The sequence below is a fragment of the Notolepis coatsorum genome (genome assembly GCF_963971535.1).
Source record: "Notolepis coatsorum genome assembly, chromosome: 18".
Classification (NCBI taxonomy): domain Eukaryota; kingdom Metazoa; phylum Chordata; class Actinopteri; order Aulopiformes; family Paralepididae; genus Notolepis; species Notolepis coatsorum.
The window spans coordinates 88,240,813-88,267,071 of record NC_140182.1 but is presented as its reverse complement, the minus strand read 5'-3'; the positions used below and the strand labels follow the sequence as shown (position 1 = coordinate 88,267,071).

General features: G+C 46.0%; 1 protein-coding gene across 1 annotated transcript in view; it reads right to left on the bottom strand.

Moving 5' to 3' along the window:
* Positions 1 to 15,081: 15,081 nt before the first annotated feature.
* Positions 15,082 to 26,259, bottom strand: part of LOC311245539 (uncharacterized protein) — a 33,892-nt gene continuing 22,714 nt past the window's right edge. Inside the window, exons 4-5 of the mRNA XM_084335411.1 lie at positions 21,398 to 21,910; positions 15,082 to 15,140 (exon numbers count right to left, since the gene is read on the bottom strand). Coding sequence (XP_084191537.1) covers positions 15,133 to 15,140; positions 21,398 to 21,910 — 521 coding nt within the window. The 3' untranslated portion in view covers positions 15,082 to 15,132. The remainder of the gene's footprint in view (positions 15,141 to 21,397; positions 21,911 to 26,259) is intronic.

The window sequence follows — 26,259 nt, the reverse complement described above, 5'->3', positions numbered from 1 at the left end:
TTCTCTGGTTAGGCTTCACGTCACGGTCCCCTTTCCCGTCTGAGGAGGAGATGTGATCGATGCCCGTGGCTTGGAGAGTGGAAGATGGGTCACTCTGGTGTCAGGAGTGGCACCGTGGGACCCTGACCAACACCAACGGAACAGGCCCACTTGTGTTCCGCCAAGCGCTCCTGGAGACGTGTCTCTGTCCAGCCCACATCAAACTATCTGCAGCGCGGACATTCCAACCTGTAGACGACGGCACTCTTGCAGTTAATGAAATGATTAGCTTGGTATTCGCTGCAGAGTCCCAAGAAAGACTTTGTGATGTACTTCTGCAGTCATTCAGATTCCTCTATTGTCACGTCGTTCAGTGCCTTACAGCAAAGAAACAGTGCAATTCACTTTGTTGTGGTTCCTCAACCATAGCAGCATCCAATCATATAAATACAATACAATTTGCATAGAATACAAATAAGGTAAAATATGACTAAAATAAACATGACTATATACTGGCCACATTTGAAAGAACCGTTGGGCTTGTTCTTTTTTTCTTTTCTTTATATATATATATCTTTTATTGGTGAAACATATGGTGGTGCAGAGAAGCAAAGGTTGATTATCAATATATCACATATCACCATGATTCTTTTTTTTTCTTTTGTGGGACGTGACGAGACACGGACAGGACTGAACTTGAACAGGGACGAGAAAAAACAATAAAGACAAAAACTAAACTAAATCGAAAACAGGCAAAAAGAAAGCTAAAAAATTATAAATTAAATTAAAATAATAATAGTGATAATAATAATAAATAACCAGGATAAAATATACAGTGGGGCGGAGTTTACAACAGAGTATCTGAGGTGCTCACCTCAGAGAAGGAGTATTTCTTTAGGATCAGTATTTATTTTTCCCCCGTTGGGCTTGTTCTGTTGGCTGGGAGAGGACTGTGGACCAACTTACTGTATCTCCTATAGGGTGCGATTAAAGCTAATGACTGTTCTGTAGACATGTCATGTAAAGTTTCCTCACGTTGAATGATACTCCACTTCATCAGATGACTCCTGTTAAGAGTGCTTTGTCACCAAATACAGCAGAGAACATGAAACACATTATAAGAAAGATCTATTATTAGAAATGAAACTTGACATCTTTACAGAACCACCAGACATTAGCTTTAAGAGGAGCCACATTTAGGCCCTTGGCCCTCAACAGGTTGGGGCACCCTTGCTTTAAGGTATCCCATTGACCATATTGATATGGATGAACAGCAACTTCCTCCAACTAAACAGCAAAAAAACTGAGGCACTTCTCATTGGCACCCCTCACCAGGTTCAGTCTTCATCCATATCACATCTCACCTTTGACAGCCAGGTAATCCCCCTCTCCCCCTCAGTCACAAATCTGGGGGTTCGATTTGACCCCCACCTGACCTGCAACATCCACATGAAACACCTCTGCAAGACCTCATTTGATCACTTAAAAAATATATCAAAACTCCGCCCCACTCTAACCCTGTCAGACGCAGAGAAGCTTGTCCGTGCCTTTATCTCCTCAAGACTGGACTACTGTAACGGACTCTTCATCGGGATTCCTGGCAAGAGCATCCAAAGACTGCAATACATCCAGAACAGCGCTGCCAGGATCCTGAGGAGAGTCCGTAAACACGATCACATAACCCCCATCCTCCACTCACTACACTGGCTCCCCGTCTCATCCCGGATCAATTACAAAATCCTGATGCTCGCCCATAACTGCATAAACGGACACGCACCCCTCTACCTTCAGGAACTCATCACTCCACACTCCTCCACCTGTACCCTCAGATCTGCAGGTAGCCTGCTCCTTCAGGTCCCCAGTACCAGGCTCTGCACCCTGGGGGACCCTCAGATCTGCAGGTAGCCTGCTCCTTCAGGTCCCCAGTACCCAGCTCTGCACCCTGGGGGACCCTCAGATCTGCAGGTAGCCTGCTCCTCCAGGTCCCCAGTACCAGGCTCTGCACCCTGGGGGACCCTCAGATCTGCAGGTAGCCTGCTCCTTCAGGTCCCCAGTACCCGGCTCTGCACCCTGGGGGACCCTCAGATCTGCAGGTAGCCTGCTCCTTCAGGTCCCCAGTACCAGGCTCTGCACCCTGGGGGACCCTCAGATCTGCAGGTAGCCTGCTCCTTCAGGTCCCCAGTACCAGGCTCTGCACCATGGGGGACCCTCAGATCTGCAGGTAGCCTGCTCCTTCAGGTCCCCAGTACCAGGCTCTGCACCCTGGGGGACCCTCAGATCTGCAGGTAGCCTGCTCCTTCAGGTCCCCAGTACCCGGCTCTGCACCCTGGGGGACCCTCAGATCTGCAGGTAGCCTGCTCCTTCAGGTCCCCAGTACCAGGCTCTGCACCCTGGGGGACCCTCAGATCTGCAGGTAGCCTGCTCCTTCAGGTCCCCAGTACCCGGCTCTGCACCCTGGGGGACCCTCAGATCTGCAGGTAGCCTGCTCCTTCAGGTCCCCAGTACCCGGCTCTGCACCCTGGGGGACCCTCAGATCTGCAGGTAGCCTGCTCCTTCAGGTCCCCAGTACCAGGCTCTGCACCCTGGGGGACCCTCAGATCTGCAGGTAGCCTGCTCCTTCAGGTCCCCAGTACCCGGCTCTGCACCCTGGGGGACCCTCAGATCTGCAGGTAGCCTGCTCCTTCAGGTCCCCAGTACCCGGCTCTGCACCCTGGGGGACCCTCAGATCTGCAGGTAGCCTGCTCCTTCAGGTCCCCAGTACCCGGCTCTGCACCCTGGGGGACCCTCAGATCTGCAGGTAGCCTGCTCCTTCAGGTCCCCAGTACCAGGCTCTGCACCCTGGGGGACCCAGCCTTCTGCACGGCTGCACCACGCCTGTGGAACAGCCTCCCCATCCAGCTGAGGCGCCACAGAGCCTGGACTCTTTTAAAACAGGCCTGAAAACCCATCTGTTCAAAAAGGCCTTTGACTGTTGGCTTTTTCTTTTTCTTTTCTTGTGCTGTTGTTTTTAATTTTCTGTTTATACTATGTTTTTAAAACTATGTTCTATTTTTATCTTGTTTTTATTCTGTATTTTATTTGTTTTACTAATAACTATTTTATTTTTCAACTATGTTTTAACCCTGTAGCGAACAAAAAGTGCAATACAAATTCTATTAATTATTATTATTATTATTATTCACACAGCAGCCATTTGGCTGTTGTACCATGCTCAGGTTGGGATTCCTTACTTACATTTTTTCTTTCATGAGTGGGAACTGGTGGAAAGGAATCCCAACCTGATCATGACATAAGAGCAAAATATAGTGAATATAGTCAATTTCCAGGAAACATTTGAATGAAGTTGTTGGGGATCCTAATAAACATAAACAGTGACCTCTAGTAAAAAGTGCCCCCTCTTGGTATTGTACTTTGTATTGTACTCACATCGTTTGGTCTGATGTGTGGGTCCATCTGCACTCACTGCACACACATCCACACATCCACACTAAAACACTCACTTGTTTAAGCACTTTGAGCTGCAGTTTCTGTATGAAAGGTGCTATACAAATAAAGTGTATTATTATTATTATTATTATTATTATTATTATTATTATTATTATTATTATTATTATTACTGTGATCTGTAGTGCCAAATTTCCCTCAGGATGAATGAAGTATTTCTATTCTATTCACCAGCAAAACACAAATAAATTTTTTTTCAGAGATTCATGAACTTCAGAACATCACATGAAACACGTCCACCATGTTTTCATTAATAATTATAATAATATCTTAGATTTATATACATATATATTATACACTCATTCATCTCGCAAACCTCAGAGAAGAAAGAATTCAGTCAGGACCTCAGTTTAGAAAGAATCTGATTAATACTTGATATAAGATACAATAAGAAAAGCATTTTGTCCAGGAATATAAAACCTCTGTGTCAGTCTTGTCGCATGTCTTCCCCACATCTCAGTAACATTAAAGTAACATTTATATTCCGTTGGCACAGCCAGCCAATAATTATTATTAAACTGGACTTTGAGTCCTTTATTCATTGCACACATTGACAATGTCGTCAGGCGGTGAGTGCTCCTGTCCGTCTTCGTCAGGGACGCCACAGCGTTAGCGATCTGTTGTGCATGTTTTTCCATTGGGTTCTATCTCATCGGGGGGGGGGGGGGGACCCTTGCGAGCACGGAGGGGGGAGAACATGCAAACTCCACACAGAAAGGCCCGGGAGACACCCCCCCCCCCACCTGGGTACCTGGAAACACGGAAACCTGGTCCCCAAGAAAGGTCTTTATTGCCAAGTATACTTTTCACATACAAGGAATTAGCTTTGGTCGTTATCACTGTGACATTAGCGGACAGACATTAACAGACAGATAATACAGTAAGGAGGTGGAGTAAAATAAAATATGAACTAAGCACAATAGAATAATATAATTATGAAATGAAATATAGGCAGGGGCTGTTCAACTGTAAATAAGAGGTAAAATAAAATGATATGGGATCAAACAGAAGGGAAGACTCAAGTTATTTTTTTTTATCCACTTTTTCTCCATTTTCTATTTTTCTCCCCATCCCAATTCCGCTGTGCCAATTCTCCCCTCCCGTCTTGAACGTTGCTCGCATATGCCCCCCACTGGCCGGTTGTAGAGAGGATAGAAGCCTTGCATCGCATGTCCCCTCCGGTACACGAGGAGGCAGCCTGTCACATCTTTTCACCTGCCAGCGCGGACTCTCAGTGGCGAGGTGTAACGTGTGGGAGGCTCACGCTTCCTGTCGATACTACCTTTACAGAGAAGGTAAAGACGACTTTGAACTGTTAAATAGTAATGCAGAACTATTTTATTGCACCGTAAAACTGGGTGCCATCGGTGTGAAAATGTGAGTGAATGTGAAGAACAGGCAACATTTTTTAAAGCGTGGAAAATGGAAGCGGGGAGAAAGGGAATATATATATTTTTTTGGTGGCTGGTAGTGAGGAAAATAGAGGACACTCACAACATCTCTCTCATATATCTATGTATCCCTCCTTTGTGGCTCTTCTCAGGGGGGGGGGGGTCCTCCATCTCGATGGGCCTCTGCTCCAGACCCAGAGGCAGCTGACCCCACTGCTCACACGTCTAAACTGAGCTGTACAGCATCATAGATATAACATGTGAATTATATTTCAGGGTGGACTTTTGCTTATGAGTCTGGGAAATAATTGTCTACATAACGACGGGAGGGGAAGACACACCAAGCCAGACCATAATACTGATCTCAAATTAAATCAATTTATTTTCATATTTGTTCAATGTAACAAAAATATCAAAAGCCTTTCTTCTGAACGGTGGCAACGATAGTCTTTGAAAAAGCAATGAAAATTATTCCTCGTCGTTAACCTTCACAAACAAAAGAGTCAAAGACGAGTACAACAAAGTCATCGTCGTACATGAGGACCAAACCTGCAACCATGACGACGGACCATCTGTTTCTGCACATTGATAATGCAAATAAAATCAAAGGCATTCACCTATACATTGTAAACAAATAAAACTAATAAAAGATTGAGGACTGCAGTAAATTCTCCTTAAAATTCAATCAAAAATGTAAAGCAATTAAATGAGGTGACTGCAGCGTATTCAATCTCCGTTAGGTGGGGTATAATTAATATACCTGTATACCTAATATACCATAAGTATTGAATAGGAATCACACTCTGCTTACCACGAGGACTGCTTTAGCAGTGAGGTACATGTTATATTCGCTGGAGAAAATCAATGTAACATGTGATATCACACTTTAAAATGTACACGACCAGCAAAGAGACATCCATATGAACATATCGGTTCCAAAGATATTTAATGTTTTGCAAAACATGTCGCGTGGGCATGAGTCATGACACTTGGTCTTAGAGGGTTAAGAGTCTCAAGTCCAGTGCTGTAGTTCAAATGGCTCAACAGGCGTTTTCAATTAATCACAACAGATTCTTACACCTGGGCCCCATTTACCCGTACCTGGTTCTGATGCAGCCTCAGGGCCCTATTCCCCGTACCTGGTTCTGATGCAGCCTCAGGGCCCTATTCCCCGTACCTGGTTCTGATGCAGCCTCAGGGCCCTATTCCCCGTACCTGGTTCTGATGCAGCCTCAGGGCCCTATTCCCTGTACCTGGTTCTGATGCAGCCTCAGGGCCCTATTCCCTGTACCTGGCTCTGATGCAGCCGGGGCCCTATTCCCCGTACCTGGTTCTGATGCAGCCGGGGCCCTATTCCCCGTACCTGGTTCTGATGCAGCCTCAGGGCCCTATTCCCTGTACCTGGTTCTGATGCAGCCTCAGGGCCCTATTCCCCGTACCTGGTTCTGATGCAGCCTCAGGGCCCTATTCCCCGTACCTGGTTCTGATGCAGCCTCAGGGCCCTATTCCCTGTACCTGGTTCTGATGCAGCCTCTGGGCCCTATTCCCTGTACCTGGTTCTGATGCAGCCTCAGGGCCCTATTCCCCGTACCTGGTTCTGATGCAGCCTCAGGGCCCTATTCCCCGTACCTGGTTCTGATGCAGCCTCAGGGCCCTATTCCCCGTACCTGGTTCTGATGCAGCCGGGGCCCTATTCCCCGTACCTGGTTCTGATGCAGCCTCAGGGCCCTATTCCCCGTACCTGGTTCTGATGCAGCCGGGGCCCTATTCCCCGTACCTGGTTCTGATGCAGCCTCAGGGCCCTATTCCCCGTACCTGGTTCTGATGCAGCCGGGGCCCTATTCCCCGTACCTGGTTCTGATGCAGCCTCAGGGCCCTATTCCCCGTACCTGGTTCTGATGCAGCCGGGCCCCTATTCCCCGTACCTGGTTCTGATGCAGCCGGGGCCCTATTCCCCGTACCTGGTTCTGATGCAGCCTCAGGGCCCTATTCCCCGTACCTGGTTCTGATGCAGCCTCGGGGCCCTATTCCCCGTACCTGGTTCTGATGCAGCCTCAGGGCCCTATTCCCTGTACCTGGTTCTGATGCAGCCTCAGGGCCCTATTCCCCGTACCTGGTTCTGATGCAGCCTCAGGGCCCTATTCCCCGTACCTGGTTCAACTAAGTCGATCAAAAGTCCCATTAGCCAGATTCAATTAACCCGATGTTTGAATCCAGGCTTTCCCTGTTCCTCGAAGGCGGTTTCACTCTCGTTAATTCGAACCAGACTTGATACTCAGCAGGTGTCGATCGCAGAAATCCTGATTTTCTAACGGCATTGATTGATTGATTGATTGATTGAAAACTTTATTAACAGATTGCAGAATGGGTACAATACAGTACGGCTCAATAGCCTCGCCGACAAGTTAAATGCATATCTATAGGCAAATTTTAAGTCCCTCATTACCCCAATCAATCAGATTATATTTCTTTAAATGTGCCTGCTGGCAGTAGGCTTAATGGAATGAATAATCGAATGAGATCTTGCTAGCGAAAATAATTAGTTCAACTCTTTCAGAATAAGTAGATAAAAACAAGCCCAAAGAGTATCTAATTGATACGAATGAATAGATACTTATGAGGATATCTGTACTGTATGCGCTTAGGTATCATGTACTCATGTAATATAATCATGTATTTTTATGTAAATGTAAATGTACTATATAAATACATGGTTCCCAAAGTTTTCAAGGCGTGAGCCCCGAAATAACGTGTCAGAGAGACTTGGAGGCTATACAGTTTCACTATTAATCAGGTTTTAATCTGTTTCGGACATCATCCACATGCATTGAATTGATTAACCTTTGGTTTATACCAGTGACACCAGTCATGTTCATCACCCTCTTATTCATCATCAGATAACCGTGCTTGAATAGATAAATGCATTCATCAAAACGTCAAAGGCTTGCAATTGCTCATTAAGTTGCTCAGTAAATTTTCTCAAGTCACATCATCAAATCCTTCAAACAGCGCATCTCCTCAGACATTTTAATCCCAGTTACAATATCACAATAACGTGTGAGTGACAGTGATACAATTCAACAATCCACAGATTCAGATTCGTCGTAATTCACATCCACAATCCTCGCATAAAGACGCTTCAATTTATCCTTGAATGAAACACAATCCGGGCGCTCCGTTAAGCAAATACATCCACAGCGGAGAATATGAAACGAATCAGAGCCAAATGCCCAATAGGTTTCATTCATTAAAAATATCCCAGCGGGATTCACATTTGCAATGCGCCGTTATTAAAATAACCACATAGTGTCGCGACTCGCAAGCGCCGTATATCTATGACGTGCATTATTTAGGACAAAGTAAATCCATAGGCTGAATATGATTTATTATCAGCTTTTTAAGTCTATTATTTTACATTTCAAAAGCCCCCTCTAGAAAAACGCAGCACAAAAACATAATTCAGAACGGTATAATGGGATCTGTGAGGAAGGGAGCTGGCACTTCTTTGCGAGGGGGCGTGGCCAGTTCATCCAGCTAACTGAACTAAACCCTGCGCTGGAGCACGTTCAAACCTTTTGATCTGTTGCCATAGAAACGTGCTTCGGGGAACCGAAAGGTCCGACTTATGTCAAGTTATCCTGAATATTATCCGGCTAACTCAGTTAGCCAGGTACGAGGAACAGGGTATTAAAAGGTGTATTCTGTAATCCAAAATGATAACAAATGGGTTACCCCACCACCAAAAGCCAAACTGTGGGAAGTGAGAGAATTAAATACTGGCTGAACTGTTTTTGGTTAAATTATGATTAAGTATGAAACTAAGAAAATGCTTATTTCCCCCTCACACATAAAACAACAAATACATGATCTATGTACATAGACAAGATGTATGTGGTATACCAAGAATACATTATCCATGCACTCGAGACTAAATGGATGGACCAAGAATAACAGATGCCCATGGTGAGCCAGGCTCCAGAAGGGGAGCATTCAGGCCTTTCATTTAAACACTAAACAAACCAGCACCAGCAGCAAGGCACTAAAGTCCTCAATACAAGGAAACAGTGGGATTGTTTATTGTACAAGATGTGCATAATACAGTAGCATCTTTTCCTGAGCACCTGTGTGTCTTTTTTCAACCGCTCCCAGCGAGGAGAGTCCAATAGTTGGGTCAAGAACCAACATTCTGTGACCATTCTCTGGCTAAGATGTTTTGATGATTGATTTGACTTCTATGGACCTTTTATAAAATATTTAGCCCCCGTGTCCCTCCGAAAAATCCCGGCATTTTTTGTCAGATGGCCAAATCGAAAATATCTGCTGACGCCATCTTGAAAAATTTACTTTTGATCCAGAGCACCTAGAATCATGTATGAATACACTTTTTTGTGTAAGTCAACCATGACGATTCCAATTCTGACATTAGTTTGACTCTATGACATCAATTTAACCCAGAAATCCAAGATGGCCACCATCCAGTAGAGCAAAAATGTAGAAAGAGACAGCAGAGCGAAAATGCAACTTTTGAATGGGAAAGTAAGATTTGGTGTTTGGGCAGGGCTTCAGACTAACAACTTTCCCAATAGCTAGCTAGCTAGCAACAACAACTAGTTAGCTAATATAGTCATTGTAGCCCTGTGTTTGGGGTTTGTTAACCCTTGTGTTGTGTTCGAAAGCTGTTTCTTTCAGGAGTTATTTTGATGATGTTCTGAGCTTGTGCTCAGCATTCTGTTTCAAAAGGTATCTTGGACCACGCCATCTCGCCATTCCTTGACATGAAGAACTCCTGTTGACCTCGCTCATCCAGGCCTTCTTCTTCAATAGACTGCGAGTGTGTGTGTGTGTGTGTGTGTGCGTACGTGCGTGCATGCGTGCACTATCCCTTCATACAATGGGTTTCACGCTGGCTTGAATATGGAGCAGAGGAAGAGCAAGGCTTATTTTCATACATCTTACAATAAACCACCCAACAAGTCAGTTGTGAATGACATCATGGAGAAGCTGTCTACCATCATCGCAACTAAGCACATGCCCTTCGCCTTCTTAGTGGGAGATCATCCTGTGTACGTCCTCATCACTCTGCTCAACGCCGAGAACCCAAACAAGTACCATGACATTGTACCCTTTCTTGGTCCCTTCCATACACAGTGTGTGATGATGAGCGCTATCTACAAGCGCTACAAGGGGAGTGAGCTAGGAGATGTACTTGTGGCAGGAGGAGTTATTGCAGAGGGCTCCGTCGACCGTGCACTGAAAGGCAAGCATTACAAGAGGGGGCTGCGTTGCTTGAGGCTCATCTATGAGGCACTCATGAGTCAGCTGGTAAAGGGGAGGCTCATGCCCAACCTGGCTGATGAGACAAGGGAGAACCTTGAGATTCTGAGAAATATGAGTCTCTCCCAAGAACCCCGTGCAGCTGCGCATGCGGCACTGGAGGATGATACTGACCTCGAGAGCCTCATCACCAATTTATTCACCCAGGTGGAGGCCAGTGACATGGCGGACTACTGGAGGGACTTCCTGTCTATGACGGATGCACTCATGCAGAATGTGCATGCAGTACATATCTGCAACTTGGATGAGTATGTCAGCTCTCTGTGTGCCATGCTGCCATGGATGGTAGTGTACGACAACAATAGGTATGGAAGGTGGCTGCCTGACTTCTGGGCAATGCTGACAGCTCTCCCTGCTGATCAGGTCGCCTTCCTTCGTACTGACTTCACTCAGTCCATCACAGGCAACCCCTACTCCAACATGGCCTGGGACATGTGGATCGAGTGTACAATGAACAAGGGCAGCAAAATGAAGTCTGGCTGGCTCTCCATCCTCCAGAATGAGAAGCAGCTGCTGGTGCACTCCAGAAATGTGAAAAATTTGGCCAAGATCCGGGTGGCTCACAATGCCCTGGCCACACACAAAAAAGCCAAGAGGAAGCACATAGAATATGGTCCGAAAAGGATGAGAGAAGATGAGCAGCGAGTGCAGGACCTGGTCGCATGCATGCATGAGTTTGATTCCTTTTGATCCAGCCTCACCCACCCTCCGCACCCTACAGTCAGCCATGCCTGCCTCTGATGAACTCATCGCGGACTTCAACTCAGCCTATGCTGTGGGAGAGGAGAAGTTGACCAGCTTCTTGCAAGACCGAGTGTTCAGTAAGAAAACCTCCCTCCATGCACCTGTCCCTCTGAGCAAACGCTTGACATTTGCCAAGCAGCCCTGCATGGAGAAGCCCGGGGAGGAACTCAAAGCAAGAGCTGCTGAGATGGAGCGGAGTGCTCTCAAGGCAGTGATCGACCTGGTTGAGGTCAGTCAACTTGTGAATCTCTCAGAGTTGCTGGAACATCGTGTTGTCGAGGAATGTGTGGCCTTATTCAACTCCAATGGCACATATAGGAAGACACAGAAGAGCAAGCTCATTCAGAAGCTCTCTCTCCAATCTGTAGATCTGCAAGAACCCTACACCGCTCTTGTCGACATGGGCATGATCTGGAGGATGGCAACCCCATCAGCAGACACAAGATGGCACCCCATACAAGTGGTTGGACTATGTCCACAAGGTATCATCCTTGGCCGCCATGGTGATGCTGACCGTATTTTCTGTGTAAATGACCCGTACGACGCAGCATACTCAACTAAAGATGATGAGCGAGATCTGCGGGTACAAGGTAAGGTACATGTCCCCAACACCTACATGAAGCTGGGCGACCCCTTCCCCTCTGCCAGAGAGTTCAAAACACTGCTGTGTAGCGTCAGAAAGAGGGGGCGGCTACAAAAAGTAATATGCAGCTATCTGACTGACCTTGTTGCACAGGGTGTAGATACAGAGATCGTCTACTCTGTTGGCTCCCACTGCACCAACTTGTCAACCCAGCAACCAATGCAGAACTACAGCTTTGACCAGTCTGAGGCTGACACCATCCTCTTCTCTGCTTACACAGTTCTACGTGAGTCAGGCTACAGTGGCCCTGTGGTCATTGATGCAGCCGACACCGATGCCTATGTCATGGCAGCGGTCATCTCTCAACAGCTGCCCGGTATGCTCTGCATCAAGAGAAAGCAGAACACAGTCTTTTTGTATTGTATTGTATTGTGCAGCTACACTGCATTACAGGCTGTGATGCCAATTCAGGCTTCTATGACAAGGGTAAGTCGTCGGTGTATGACAAGGTGGCAAAGAGCCCTATGGCACGACGGCTGCTCTCGCGGTGTGGAGATAGCCTTGACCTTGAGGAGGAGGTGCTAGAGGAGCTGTTCGAGTTCACACAACATGTTATTTATGGCGACAAGAAGAGTAGCACCATGGCTGAGGCCCGTGCAACAAAGTGGAAGAGAATGAAGAACAAATCATTCATCCATCTCCCTCCAGATGCAGATAGCCTACGCCAACACTGCCTCCGTGCCAACTACTTGGCATATCTAGTGCGCCACCCCTCCCTGAAGCGACACCCTTCGCCACTCGGACATGGCTGGGAGCTGGTGGGTGGTCGCTGTCGCCCTGTCCGCCACACACGACCTGCTCTCCCATCACATCTACCTGCACCAGGGCCAGCTGAAGAAAGTGAGGAAGAGAGTGAGGAGGATGATGATGAGAAGGGAGATGATGATGTATGGAGGAGGAGGGGTGATTCATTGGAATCTGATGATTCAGAATCTAGTGAGGCAGAATGCTCTGATTCGGACTGATCATGACATGTTTAAAGTGGTTTCATTGTTGGGGCGCTCCAGTAGCACACCACATAGCGTGCTGAGTCGCGAAGCGGTCGTCCCGGGTTCGTTTCCCAGTCCCGGCGACCATTTGCTGCATGTCTTCACTACCTCTCCCCCCGTTCTCCCTCTCTCCCTCTATCTGTCCTGCGTGGCCAGAAAAAGCTGAAAATGCTATAAAGTTAAAAAATAATTAAGTAAAAAGAAGAAGAAAAAAAAAGTAGTTAATCTGTTCAAGTTACAGCTATTTAAGAGAGCGTATTTTGAAGTATAATTAGTTATCTTATCATACTGTACATTCATCAATTATTTTGCTGAGATCCTTATGAAGGTAGTTTGTTTAAAGTACAGCAGTACCATGGTAAAATTGGTTTTGACATTAAAAGTTACATTTTCGCTCTACTATATGGTGGCCATCTTGGATTTCTGGGACAAATTGATGTCATAGAGTCAAACTGATGTCAGAATTGGAATCGTCATGGTTGACTTACACAAAAAAGTGTATTCATACATGATTCTAGGTGCTCTGGATCAAAAGTTAATTTTTCAAGATGGCGTCAGCAGGTATTTTGGATTTGGCCATCTGACAAAAAATGCCGGGATTTTTCGGAGGGACACGGGGGCTAAATATTTTATAAAAGGTCCATAGAAGTCAAATCAATCATCAAAACATCTTAGCCAGAGAATGGTCACAGAATGTTGGTTCTTGACCCAACTACAATGCTCCTACTTTTGTGTGTGGCCACTCGGAGCGCTTTTTACGTTTTCATAAAGGCAATCACTTCTCAACGCCATGCTCTGTGGACACAAGCCCTGCTGTTAAAATAGAGTTATTAACCTTCTGTCCAGTTCTAACGTGGTTATTCTGCTGTTAAAATAGAGTTATTAACGTGCTGTCCAGTGCTAACATGGTTATTCTGCTGTTAAAATAGAGTTATTAACCTTCTGTCCAGTTCTAACGTGGTTATTCTGCTGTTAAAATAGAGTTATTAACGTGCTGTCCAGTGCTAACATGGTTATTCTGCTGTTAAAATAGAGTTATTAACCTTCTGTCCAGTGCTAACATGGTTATTCTGCTGTTAAAATAGAGTTATTAACCTTCTGTCCAGTGCTAACATGGTTATTCCGCTGTTAAAATACGTTAATACAGCGTTAACGTTCTGTAGATAGTGCTTAACCTTCCGTCAGGGAGCCGTCCCGCGCAGAGTCCCAGGTTAGTATTCATATTGTGGGGACAGAACAGGAACAAGGCAGAATCCCAAAACGTTGAACTCATTGACTGCCAAAAACGAGTATATTCGTTTTTACTAGACACTCTCTCGCCCCTTGTGTATGGATCTGGTAACAGTGATAACGATCGAATCCCGATAGGTGGCGGTGTCGCCTACCTGTTGAGTAAGTCTGGGCCAGTTGGTCCCCCATGAACTCAGCTGAGCAAACTGTTTGTGAGAGAGGCGGCGGCAATAGTGATCGGTGTGTAGCGAACAATTGGAGATTATTATGAAGAGGAAAAACAAGGCGACGACTATCCAGGAGGTGAGTTTTCACCAGACTACGTTGGAGTCCGCATTTCTGGTAAATCAGAAAAACACTAAAGCCAAACCGGCCGGGGATGTAACGTTATCTGTTCAGAGCGCCTCACCGCAGCACGTCCAGGGCCCGAATATTTCACTGAAATCTGAAATGCTCAGCGATAGCGACACAGACAGCGAGATTACCGAGTCAGACCCAGATGAGCCGGAATGGATGCCAAGTCGAGAAGCAGGTGAGATTACCCACCGTGGTTTTGTGAATAGAACAATAATATGTATCAACATGAACCCTTTGACCTGGAAGTGTCAGACGAGCAACAAGCACGAACTGCGCATGCTTCACAAAAGACGCGATATCTCTCTTACTAGAAAAAAAAGAGATTTTTGGGAAACTGGCCACTCTTTAGCCTGGGATTGCGTGGAACGGATGTATGTAGAAATAAAAGTTTTTTCCCCTGTTGGAGTAGAAAGATAAGCCTTTCAAATGAGCCATAGTATGTCTCCATAGCTATAACATAGAATATACGATGGGTCTACAAACATCGTTAAAATGGTCTGAAACGCTGGCGCCAGGGAGTAACCTTGGGAAAACAGCGTGGCAGTCAATGAGTTAACAAACACTGGAATATTATGTTCAATGGACATCTTTTTATAAGAACATACAAATAAAAGTACAATTAGCATCGCTGATCAAAAACTATTCAAACAAACACGGCACTCGGAAACATTTAATGATGAAATAATGTTGAACATTAGTACCGAGTCAGTTTCAGCTGCGTGTCCAACGCTTCAGACACACGTCGCTCCGACACATCGATCTTCACACAGACGAGGAGAGCGATAGTTAACGTGGATCTTCACACGAGAGACGAGAAGAGCGATAGTTAACGTGGATCTTCACACGAGAGACGAGGAGAGCGATAGTTATTAACGTGGAGTGGAAGGAAGCTTGAGTTGAATGAAGATGTGCTGCGTGGCGTTGAGTTGTAGCTCCGGAGTCCCAGGATGTGTTCAGGAGATCAGCAGGCTGCGGAGAGAAACACACGCTCAGCAACACTGGACCCTCTGGACCCCCAGCCCCCAGGGACCACCCCTCCCACCCACCAGTAGGGCTGGACCCCCAGCCCCCAGGCCCCCAGGGACCACCCCTCCCACCCACCAGTAGGGCTGGACTGAACACTGTCCTTTTTTAACAATCAAAGCTTCTATTGAAGTATTCGAACAAAGCTTTTTATTTAGAATATTTTTTATAAATATGAATTATATAATATTAACACTTTGAGTGCCACTCCGGGTTTTCCTTTTTACCCGCTGAATGCCACGGTCCGCTCCAATGTTAACGTTAATATCGCCTAATCTATGTTTTAAATTATGGCTATGTGTCTAATCTGCCCGTCGCATTATCAAAGACTATTTTCCAGTCAGTGCTGTGAAGACAGATTGGTTTTTTATCGCGTCGTTTCCGTTTCAGAGCATTTAGAAAAACACTCGTTTTGAGATAAAAAACAGTTCATTCTGGACCATTCTGTGAAAATCGTCTTTTACTGTAATATTCCATAACGTTGTTATTTGTTGGCCTATTTATGAATCGTTTTCAAATAAACGCTAGATGATCAATATTATACGTGCACGCAAGCACATTCGGGCCGCGCACGGATAATCGCCGTTTTCATTTCCTCTTCGACTTTTACATTGAAACCGAAAGAGCCCATTTCACAAAACAGCCTATATCTTCATCAAAATGAGTCTGATTATCCTAACACTGATAACATAGAGTCCTTACCTGACATCAGATGGTATCCAACTGGTATATTCCAATTCCTGATCACCATTCAAAAAAATCGATAAGTGTATAGATCCACCGTGTGTACAGTGCAGTACATGATTCCGCGGGGCTCAGAGCCCCCTGAATGAACCCTGGTACTCCGGCTGCATCAGTGGACTGGAAAATGTGGAGTACCGGATTTCTTTCCCCATCCATTTTCATTGAGTCCATTACAAAATCCCTTATGTCATCTGGGAGACGACAGGGGGCGCTTTTTTCCACATATGATCGCCGGCGCCGCTCGGGTATACTCGGGTAGGCTCGGGTGATGCAATATGATTTCAGATCGCTAAAAATAAAAAAAATCCGGGAAATCTCGTGAGTGGCTTTCAACCACCTATTAATAAACCCGAGATATCTCGTGTGTGGCAGTGAAAGTGTTAATGATTAAATGAGTATTAAAAAAAATTTATTAAATCAACTTTCTTTAACACATTCCCGGCCAATCACGAATATATACGTTTTTAACTCGTTTTTTCTTTTATTCGATTTTAATTAAGCACAGAATTTCGAATGTGTGTACGAACAGAAAAATCGGGATTTATCACACGTGCGTACACGGGTCGTACGCACACTCCGTGTTTATAAATACCATTAAGTTCTACGCTCCATGCTCGTGCACAATTTTAAGTATTTGCATATAAGTAAAGCACATTCTGGATAGAAAATCACTCTACATTCTCTACTGTTCACTAGTTTTACCATATTTAAATTACTGTGCTGAAGTCTGGGGAAACAATTATAAGTCTACACTACAACCACTTTTTATACTCCAAAAAAGGGCCATAAGGATAGTTCACATTGCAGGTTATCGTGATCACACAAACATATTGTTTTTGGAGTCAAAGACATTGAAGTTAAATGATCTTGTGGAATTTAAAACGGCACAATTAATGTATAAAGCAAAAAGTCATGCACTTCCAAGAAACATTCAAGAATTGTTCTTTGATAGGGAGGGGGGTTATAATCTGAGGGGAGAACTCAATTTAAAGGTGCTAAACGTACGCACTACCATGAGAAAACACTGCATCTCAATATGTGGAGTGAAACTGTGGAACAGTCTGAATGTGGTGCTAAAACAATGTCCAAACATGAGACAATTCAAACTGATGTATAAGGAAATTATGTTCACGAGGTACAGGGATGAGGAAGGGACTTGATATTCACAGGTGTTTAAATTTTTATTTTCTTTCTTTCATGTTTTACATATATAGTTTTTGTTTTTTTGTTTTGCATATATATATATATATATTTCTTTTTTTTCTTTTTTATGTTTTAAAATAGTACACTCATTTGAGTAATGGAAAAGTGGGAGGATTAAATAAGTGTATACTTCTTCCTACTCCTTTTCGAACATGTAGATTAAGTTGTGTTTTGCTTTTGTTATTGTTTGTTTGTATTCATTGCATGTTCAAAATAAAGATTTCAAATCAAATAAAATCAAATATAGCACCGCCCATAATTAACCATATACGGTAATGGAACACCCCCATGAAATGTGGAAAAATGGATTAAGCCGAGCAAAGCGTGTTATGGGAGAAATACGTGACAGGCTGACAGACATGTACACGTACGGTGATGTCGGATATGATATTTATTAACTTAAAGACCATATTAACTAGGGATGCGCCGATCACGTTTTTTGCCACCGATACAGATCACCGATCGTCTATGAGCCATATCGGCCGATACCGATCGTTTTTGGTTTTATAAAAAAATAAATGAATATATACTTTTTTTTAATATATATATAAAATATATATATTATATAATTATACTTGTAGTTGTATTATCTGCAAACAGCTCCACTGTCTGTGTGTATACTCTGCTTTGGTCAAATCACATTCAGCATTGCCCTCAGCGTCCCGTCAGAGCGATAGTTCAACAGGGTCTGAAACGTGTTATGAAGCATGAAGCTAATTAGCCAATGTTCAGCTGCAAAAACGAATAATGTCAATTATGTTATAAGACATTGATATCAGGAGCTATCTTTAGCTATCTGTATCTGCATCATGTATTAAAATAAAGTGAACTATTTAGTTTACTGGGTAGTGAGCTAACGTGAGCTAACGTGAGCTACCTAGCTAACGGAGGTCTCATGCTGGCGCATCCCTATCATTCTTAAACTGAAATGCGCATTTGTTGATATCAGGAGCTATCAGTAGCTAGCCAGTTAGACAACGCCTCATGTATTAAACTAAAGTGAATAGTTGACTGTGTAGTTTTGTTTAAACAGTAACGTTAGCTTGGTGGCTAACGTTAGCTCACGAGCGATAGCTAGTTAGCCAACGCTAGCCAGCACAAATGAATGCCAAACTGTCACGTTGATATCAGGAGCTATCAGTAGCTAGATAACATTAGACAACGCCTCATGTATTAAACAAAAGTGAATAGATGACTGGGCCATTTTGTTTAATGCTGGTTATGTTGAAAGAGGAGCTCTGCGGTGCTCATGCACTCGACTCGTCTTGCAGAAGGTTGACATGACACGGGTCTGGGAGGGGGAGGGGGAGGAGGAGGAGGAGGAGGAGGAGGAGGAGGAGGAGGAGGAGAAGGAGGAGGAGGAGGAGGAGGAGGAGGAGGAGAGGAGGAGGAGGAGGAGGAGGAGGGGCAAGACGTGCAGCAGCAGAGTGTGGCTGTGAGAGAAGAGCGAGTGAGAACTCTGCAGAGAATTGGATCATGTTATCCGTGTCATCGATCGGTTTTCTCGATCGGCGAAAATAAAGCATTATCGGAATTCACCGATCTCATATTTATACTGAATATCGGCCGATACCGATCGCTAGCCGATCGATCGGGGCATCCCTAATATTAACTAATAAAGACTGCTGGAATATGACTGCCTTTTTCCGTTTCGTTCGATTAATACCCAGGGATTAAAGTTCTCCTCAATTTTATTCCAAATCGCGACGGATTTTCCGTCAATTTTCTACCTGCTGCATATGACTTGTAGAGGCATACAATCTATTTTGATGTCAGTATTGGGTAGCCTATATAAACAATAATACGAGAGCATATACAAGAACAATGAATCTCACTGCCATGATGTAGCCTATACGCCATGTGTAGCCTGCCTATATGTGATCAATACAAACTTGAACTTGAATTCCATCATGTCTGTGTGCGGGAGCTCACAAGGCTGTTTCACAATGTAAATAAGAACGTGCACTGAAAAGTTACAGTATGTAGTTGGTTGATTATTTGTATGACAGTCAGTAAACCCTTGCAAAAAGTATCTATTATTTTAATTATTTAATGAATTGAAAACATGCAGCATTGCCTTCCTCCCGGCAGCAACGATATGTACAGTATCAGGCAAATGCGCATCACTGGGTGGAATCCCTTTCTATTCACATAACTGCATTTGTGATGGAGCTTTGACAGCTACAGTAACAGTCTATTGCTCGATCCATCTCCAATATCACGATGGACCGTGCCGGTGGCAAAGACCCGAGGGTGGAGAGGACTTGAATGAAACCCATCATCATATTTATATGTTGTGTCTGTCCACTATGTTTGTTACTTTGTTATCCCCCCCCCCTATCTATGTAAAGCGACCGTGGGTCTCTTGAAGGCGCTATATAAAATGAAGCTATAATTATTATTGTTATTATTATTATTATCACGTCTGTGCGGGAGCTCACAAAAAAAAGACTGTCTCTTAGTCTCAGTGAAGTTTCAACGGAGGTAATCTATTCTAACCAACAAATTGAAGTAGGAAGCATTTCGTTGTGACCAATCTTATTTGGAAACATGACACACAAAATAATAGTATTTAGCTTTTTATTTGAAACAATATTTAATCTAGGGCTGTCAGTTTATCGCGTTAATTAGATGAATTAATTACACAGCAAATTATCGCGTTATGAACATTTACTCAAAATTAATTAACATTTTTTTATTATTTATTTTATAATATATATATATTTTTTTCTCATTCATTCCATAAGAACGTAGAATACACATTTACAGACGTTTTTTTTAATATTTGCATGTTCTTGGTATCTGATTCTAGGGACATCTATGGATCTCAGGGAATGTATTCCCAGTGTCAGAAATACTGTGTCTGTTACTAGGCTTGAATTTTTTTAATCGCCTGACAGCACTAATTTAATGGCGTTTGGAGGTGGGTGTTCTGCGTCTGCCCCCCGTGCCAAACAAGCAGGCCAACCTCTTGTTCGCGTGTGAGCACGTTATAATTACACTACTGTCGCTATTTTACAATGAACTATAATGAATTATGGGTCATACAGAAGTTGAACACGCCAGTGTTGAAACTAATGCACGGAAGCTTATTTTCTTCTTAGGCTTATTTTATTCTTTATTCTTAGGCAATTGTTTTATTATTCTTATTCGTGACTTTGTTTTGTCTTAATGTTTAAGTTCTAACCCTAACCCTAAATGTTTACTGTGAGCGATTTAAATTTGTAGTGCCTAATTTCCCTCGGGATGATTAAAGTATTTCTATTCTATGTATTCTATTCTAAGTCAGTCATGATATTGATAACACATGGTTAGCATCCGCGGAGCTAATGATGCTAATGATGGAGCATCGCCGTCGGTTGTGTGATAGTAAAGGGTTAACCTTCTGTATTGTCACAGTGAAAGGGTTAACCGGCTGTCGTGTGGCATTGAAAGGGTTAATCAGCCATATTATGAAAATGTACATATAAAACTTGACTTATTACTACTATTACTACTGATACTATCACTACTACTACTAAGGCTGCTACTTCTACCACTACTACTGCTGCTGCTGTATAAACTCACCCAGTGCGTCCAGCTGTATAAACTCACCCAGTGCGTCCAGCTGTATAAACTCACCCAGTGCGTCCAGCTGTATAAACTCACCCAGTGCGTCCAGCTGTATGAACTCACCCAGTGCGTCCAGCTTAGTGCGTCCAGCTGTATAAACTCACCCAGTGCGTCCAGCTGTATAAACTCACCCAGTGCGTCCAGCTGTATAAACTCACCCAGTGCGTCCAGCTGTATAAACTCACCCAGTGCGTCCAGCTGTATAAACTCACCCAGTGCGTCCAGCTGTATAAACTCACCCAGTGCGTCCAGCTGTATAAACTCACCCAGTGCGTCCAGCTGTATGAACTCACCCAGTGCGTCCAGCTGTATAAACTCACCCAGTGCGTCCAGCTGTATAAACTCACCCAGTGCGTCCAGCTGTATAAACTCACCCAGTGCGTCCAGCTGTATAAACTCACCCAGTGCGTCCAGCTGTATAAACTCACCCAGTGCGTCCAGCTGTATAAACTCACCCAGTGCGTCCAGCTGTATAAACTCACCCAGTGCGTCCAGCTGTATAAACTCACCCAGTGCGTCCAGCTGTATAAACTCACCCAGTGCGTCCAGCTGTATAAACTCACCCAGTGCGTCCAGCTGTATAAACTCACCCAGTGCGTCCAGCTGTATAAACTCACCCAGTGCGTCCAGCTGTATAAACTCACCCAGTGCGTCCAGCTCGGCAGCCATCTTGTACAGCAGCTTGGTGTGGTAGAGCTCAAAACAGGGGGCGGGACAGAGACTGGGCTGTGATGGACAGGTCTTACAGTAGTAGATGGTAGTAGTCTCTCTCCTCTCTTCATCCTTCACCTCCTTCCTTTGAACCTCCTCTTCCTTTGAACTCATCTCTTCTTCATGCTTCTTTACTTCCTTCTCCATCATCTTCTCTCCCTCCTCCTCCTCCACCTTCTTCTTCTTCTCCCCCTCCTCCATCGTCTTCTTCTCTCCCTCCTCCTCCTCCATCTTCCTCTCCTCCTCCATCTTCGCCCTCTTCCTATCTCCCTTCTCCTCCTCCTCCGCTCTCTTCCTCTTGCGGTGCGAGCAGACGATACAGTCGGCGGTGCTCTTCTCTCTCCTCCCCAGGAAGTGGCGTCCGGTGAGGCGGGCAGGCAGGCCTTGGCACGGGGGCGGGGCTTCTCTCTGGGGCTCCGGGTGCGAGGGCTCAGCGGGCCGGGGGTCTGGGGGGGGGGGGGGGGGGGGGGGGCGAGGAGACAGCTGGGTGAGTGGGTGAGTGAGTGAGTGAGTGAGTGAGTGAGTGAGTGAGTGAGTGGGTGAGTGAGTGAGTGAGTGAGTGAGTGGGTGAGTGGGTGAGTGAGTGAGTGAGTGAGTGAGTGAGTGAGTGGGTGGGTGGGTGGGTGGGTGGGTGGGTGGGTGGGTGGGTGGGTGGGTGGGTGAGTGAGTGAGTGAGTGAGTGAGTGAGTGAGTGAGTGAGTGGGTGGGTGGGTGGGTGGGTGGGTGGGTGGGTGGGTGGGTGAGTGAGTGAGTGAGTGAGTGAGTGAGTGAGTGAGTGAGTGAGTGAGTGGGTGGGTGGGTGGGTGGGTGGGTGGGTGGGTGGGTGGGTGGGTGAGTGAGTGAGTGAGTGAGTGAGTGAGTGAGTGGGTGGGTGGGTGGGTGGGTGGGTGGGTGAGTGAGTGAGTGGGTGGGTGAGTGAGTGGGTGGGTGAGTGAGTGGGTGGGTGGGTGGGTGGGTGGGTGGGTGGGTGGGTGGGTGGGTGGGTGGGTGAGTGGGTGAGTGAGTGAGTGGGTGGGTGGGTGAGTGGGTGAGTGAGTGAGTGGGTGGGTGGGTGGGTGAGTGAGTGAGTGGGTGAGTGAGTGGGTGGGTGAGTGAGTGAGTGGGTGGGTGAGTGAGTGAGTGAGTGAGTGGGTGAGTGGGTGGGTGGGTGGGTGGGTGAGTGAGTGAGTGAGTGAGTGAGTGAGTGGGTGGGTGGGTGGGTGGGTGGGTGGGTGGGTGGGTGGGTGGGTGGGTGGGTGGGTGAGTGGGTGAGTGAGTGAGTGAGTGAGTGAGTGAGTGGGTGGGTGGGTGGGTGGGTGGGTGAGTGAGTGAGTGAGTGAGTGAGTGAGTGAGTGAGTGAGTGAGTGGGTGGGTGGGTGGGTGGGTGGGTGGGTGGGTGGGTGGGTGGGTGGGTGGGTGGGTGGGTGGGTGGGTGGGTGGGTGGGTGAGTGAGTGAGTGAGTGAGTGAGTGAGTGAGTGAGTGAGTGAGTGAGTGAGTGAGTGAGTGAGTGAGTGAGTGAGTGGGTGGGTGGGTGGGTGGGTGAGTGAGTGAGTGAGTGAGTGAGTGAGTGAGTGAGTGAGTGAGTGAGTGGGTGGGTGGGTGGGTGGGTGGGTGGGTGGGTGGGTGGGTGGGTGGGTGGGTGGGTGAGTGGGTGAGTGAGTGAGTGGGTGGGTGGGTGGGTGGGTGAGTGAGTGAGTGAGTGGGTGGGTGGGTGGGTGAGTGAGTGAGTGGGTGGGTGAGTGGGTGGGTGGGTGAGTGAGTGAGTGAGTGGGTGGGTGAGTGAGTGAGTGGGTGGGTGGGTGGGTGGGTGGGTGGGTGGGTGGGTGGGTGGGAGGGTGGGTGGGTGAGTGGGTGAGTGAGTGAGTGAGTGAGTGAGTGAGTGAGTGAGTGAGTGAGTGAGTGAGTGAGTGGGTGGGTGGGTGGGTGGGTGAGTGAGTGAGTGAGTGAGTGAGTGAGTGAGTGAGTGAGTGAGTGGGTGGGTGGGTGGGTGGGTGGGTGGGTGGGTGGGTGGGTGGGTGGGTGGGTGGGTGAGTGAGTGAGTGAGTGAGTGAGTGAGTGAGTGAGTGAGTGAGTGGGTGGGTGGGTGGGTGGGTGGGTGGGTGGGTGGGTGAGTGAGTGAGTGAGTGAGTGAGTGAGTGTGTGGGTGGGTGGGTGGGTGGGTGGGTGGGTGGGTGGGTGGGTGGGTGGGTGGGTGGGTGGGTGGGTGGGTGGGTGGGTGGGTGGGTGGGTGGGTGGGTGGGTGAGTGAGTGAGTGAGTGAGTGAGTGAGTGAGTGGGTGGGTGGGTGGGTGAGTGAGTGAGTGAGTGAGTGAGTGAGTGAGTGAGTGAGTGAGTGAGTGAGTGAGTGAGTGAGTGAGTGAGTGAGTGAGTGAGTGAGTGAGTGAGTGAGTGAGTGAGTGAGTGGGTGAGTGAGTGAGTGAGTGAGTGAGTGAGTGAGTGAGTGAGTGAGTGAGTGAGTGAGTGAGTGAGTGAGTGAGTGAGTGGGTGAGTGGGTGGGTGGGTGAGTGAGTGAGTGAGTGAGTGAGTGAGTGAGTGAGTGAGTGAGTGGGTGAGTGAGTGAGTGAGTGAGTGAGTGAGTGAGTGAATGAGTGAGTGAATGAGTGAGTGAGTGAGTGAGTGAGTGAGTGAGTGAGTGAGTCAAGTCAAGTCAAGTCAAGAGTTTTATTTGTCACGGCATACAAGTATACAATGAAATGCGGGGGGTCTTGCCCGCACCGATGTGCAATACAGTAGTAACAACATATAATAGAATCCAATAAAACAACATTGTGCAATAAACAAGTAACATAGTAGGGCATATCGGTATATGTACATAAGTTATTTACAGAGCATGAAGGACATGCTAGGTCCTGTGGTAGTGCAATACACTGTTAGCTACGGATGAGGCACTGGGTCTTTCTGTACATTGCTATTTTATACAATCTCAGGTTATACTATACTATTTTTAAAGTGACCTTTCCTTAGTGGCCATAAGTGTGGGCGTGTGCAGCATGAGTGTGTTTCTTGCTCATGTTAAAGTGGCTGCTAGTGTGTGAGCGTGTACAGTGTGTGTGTCGTGTGTGTGCTCACGTGTGCTTGTGTGTGGAGAGTTCATTGTTCAAGGCTCTGATGGCCTGGGGGAAGAAGCTGAGCCGAAGTCTCTCTGTCCTAGTAGCTGGTGTTCGCAGGCGTCTGCCTGACCTCAGCAGCTTGAACAGGCTGTTATTGGGGTGGTGGGGGTCTTTCATTATTCTGCAGGCTCTGGATTTGCACCTCTTGTTGTATAGAACCTGCAGGGTAGGTAGTGCAATACCCGTGGTACGCTCGGCTGAGCGCACCACTCTCTGTAGGGCCTTCTTGTCCTGTGCCGTGCTGTTTCCATACCAGGCAGTGATGTTTCCAGTCAAGATGCTCTCTACAGCTCCGGAGTAGAAGGACTGGAGTATCTTCCCAGATACTCTGAACTTCCTTAACTGTCTCAGGTGGTAGAGGTGCTGCTTCGCCTTTTTTACGACTGAGTCTATGTGTGTTGACCATGTCAGATTCTCTGAGATGTGGACCCCCAGGTACTTAAAGCTGCTCACCCTGTCCACGGTAGCCACGTTTATCCTCAGTGGTGTGTGTGTCTCCTGCTGTCCTCTCCTATAATCCACGATCAGCTCCTTGGTTTTACCAATGTTCAGGAGCAGGCTGTTGTCCTGGCACCAGCGTTCCAGTACCTCAACCTCCTCCCGGTAGGCCTTATCGTCGTTGTCCGAGATCAGCCCCACCACCACTGTGTCGTCCGCAAACTTCACTATGGAGTTGGAGCTGAACTTGGCCACACAGTCGTGTGTGTATAGTGAGTACAGCAGGGGGCTCAGAACACAGCCCTGGGGGGACCCGATGCTCAGGGTGATGGTGTTGGAGGTCTGACCCCCCACCCTGACCGCCTGGGGCCTTTCGCTCAGAAAGTCCAGTACCCAGGCGCTCAGAGCGGAGCTCAGACCCAGCTCGATCAGCTTGTCCACCAGTCTGGTGGGGACTATGGTGTTGAACGCTGAGCTGTAGTTCAAGTTCAAGTTCAAGTTCTTTAATAGTTGTCATACAGAAGTACAGAATACTTTCATACAAAATGCTTCTTACTAGGGATGTCCCGATCACGTTTTTTTGCTCCCGATCCGATCCCGATCATGTGATTTTGAGTATCTACCGATACCGATATTTCCCGATCCGATCAAAATTATTTTTTTTATTTTTTTTTATTCAACAAACATGACCATGTTCACGTCTTAAACTCATACTGAGGCCTTAGTTTTGGTTTTAAATTGCATATCATCATTCATTTATTTATTGTCACACAGAGCAGAAGAATTTTGCCAAAACAAACCAATAGTATCCAGCTGCAGAACAGCAGACCAGCCACACTCTCAGACCCAAACGCATTTCCTTTGATTTAATTATACATCAAATGATTTATGAAGTTAACTTTTCACCTGGATAACGTCAACATTCAGGGTGAATGTAATGTGAGAAATTGGGATAAAAAAAATTTAAATAAAAATTATTTGGGTCTGAGATTGTGGCTGGTCTGCCGTTCTGCAGCTGGATACTATTGGTTTGTTTTGGCAAAATTCTTCTGCTCTGTGACAATAAATAAATGAATGATGATATGCAATTTAAAACCAAAACTAAGGCCTCAGTATGAGTTTAAGACGTGAACATGGTCATGTTTGTTGAATAAAAAAAAAAAAAGTTTAAAAAAAAAAAAAAAAAAAAAAATCGTTTTTTTTTTTTTTTTTTTTTTGCCGATCCCGATCTTCGGAAAATCACGTGATCGGCCCCGATCCCGATCACG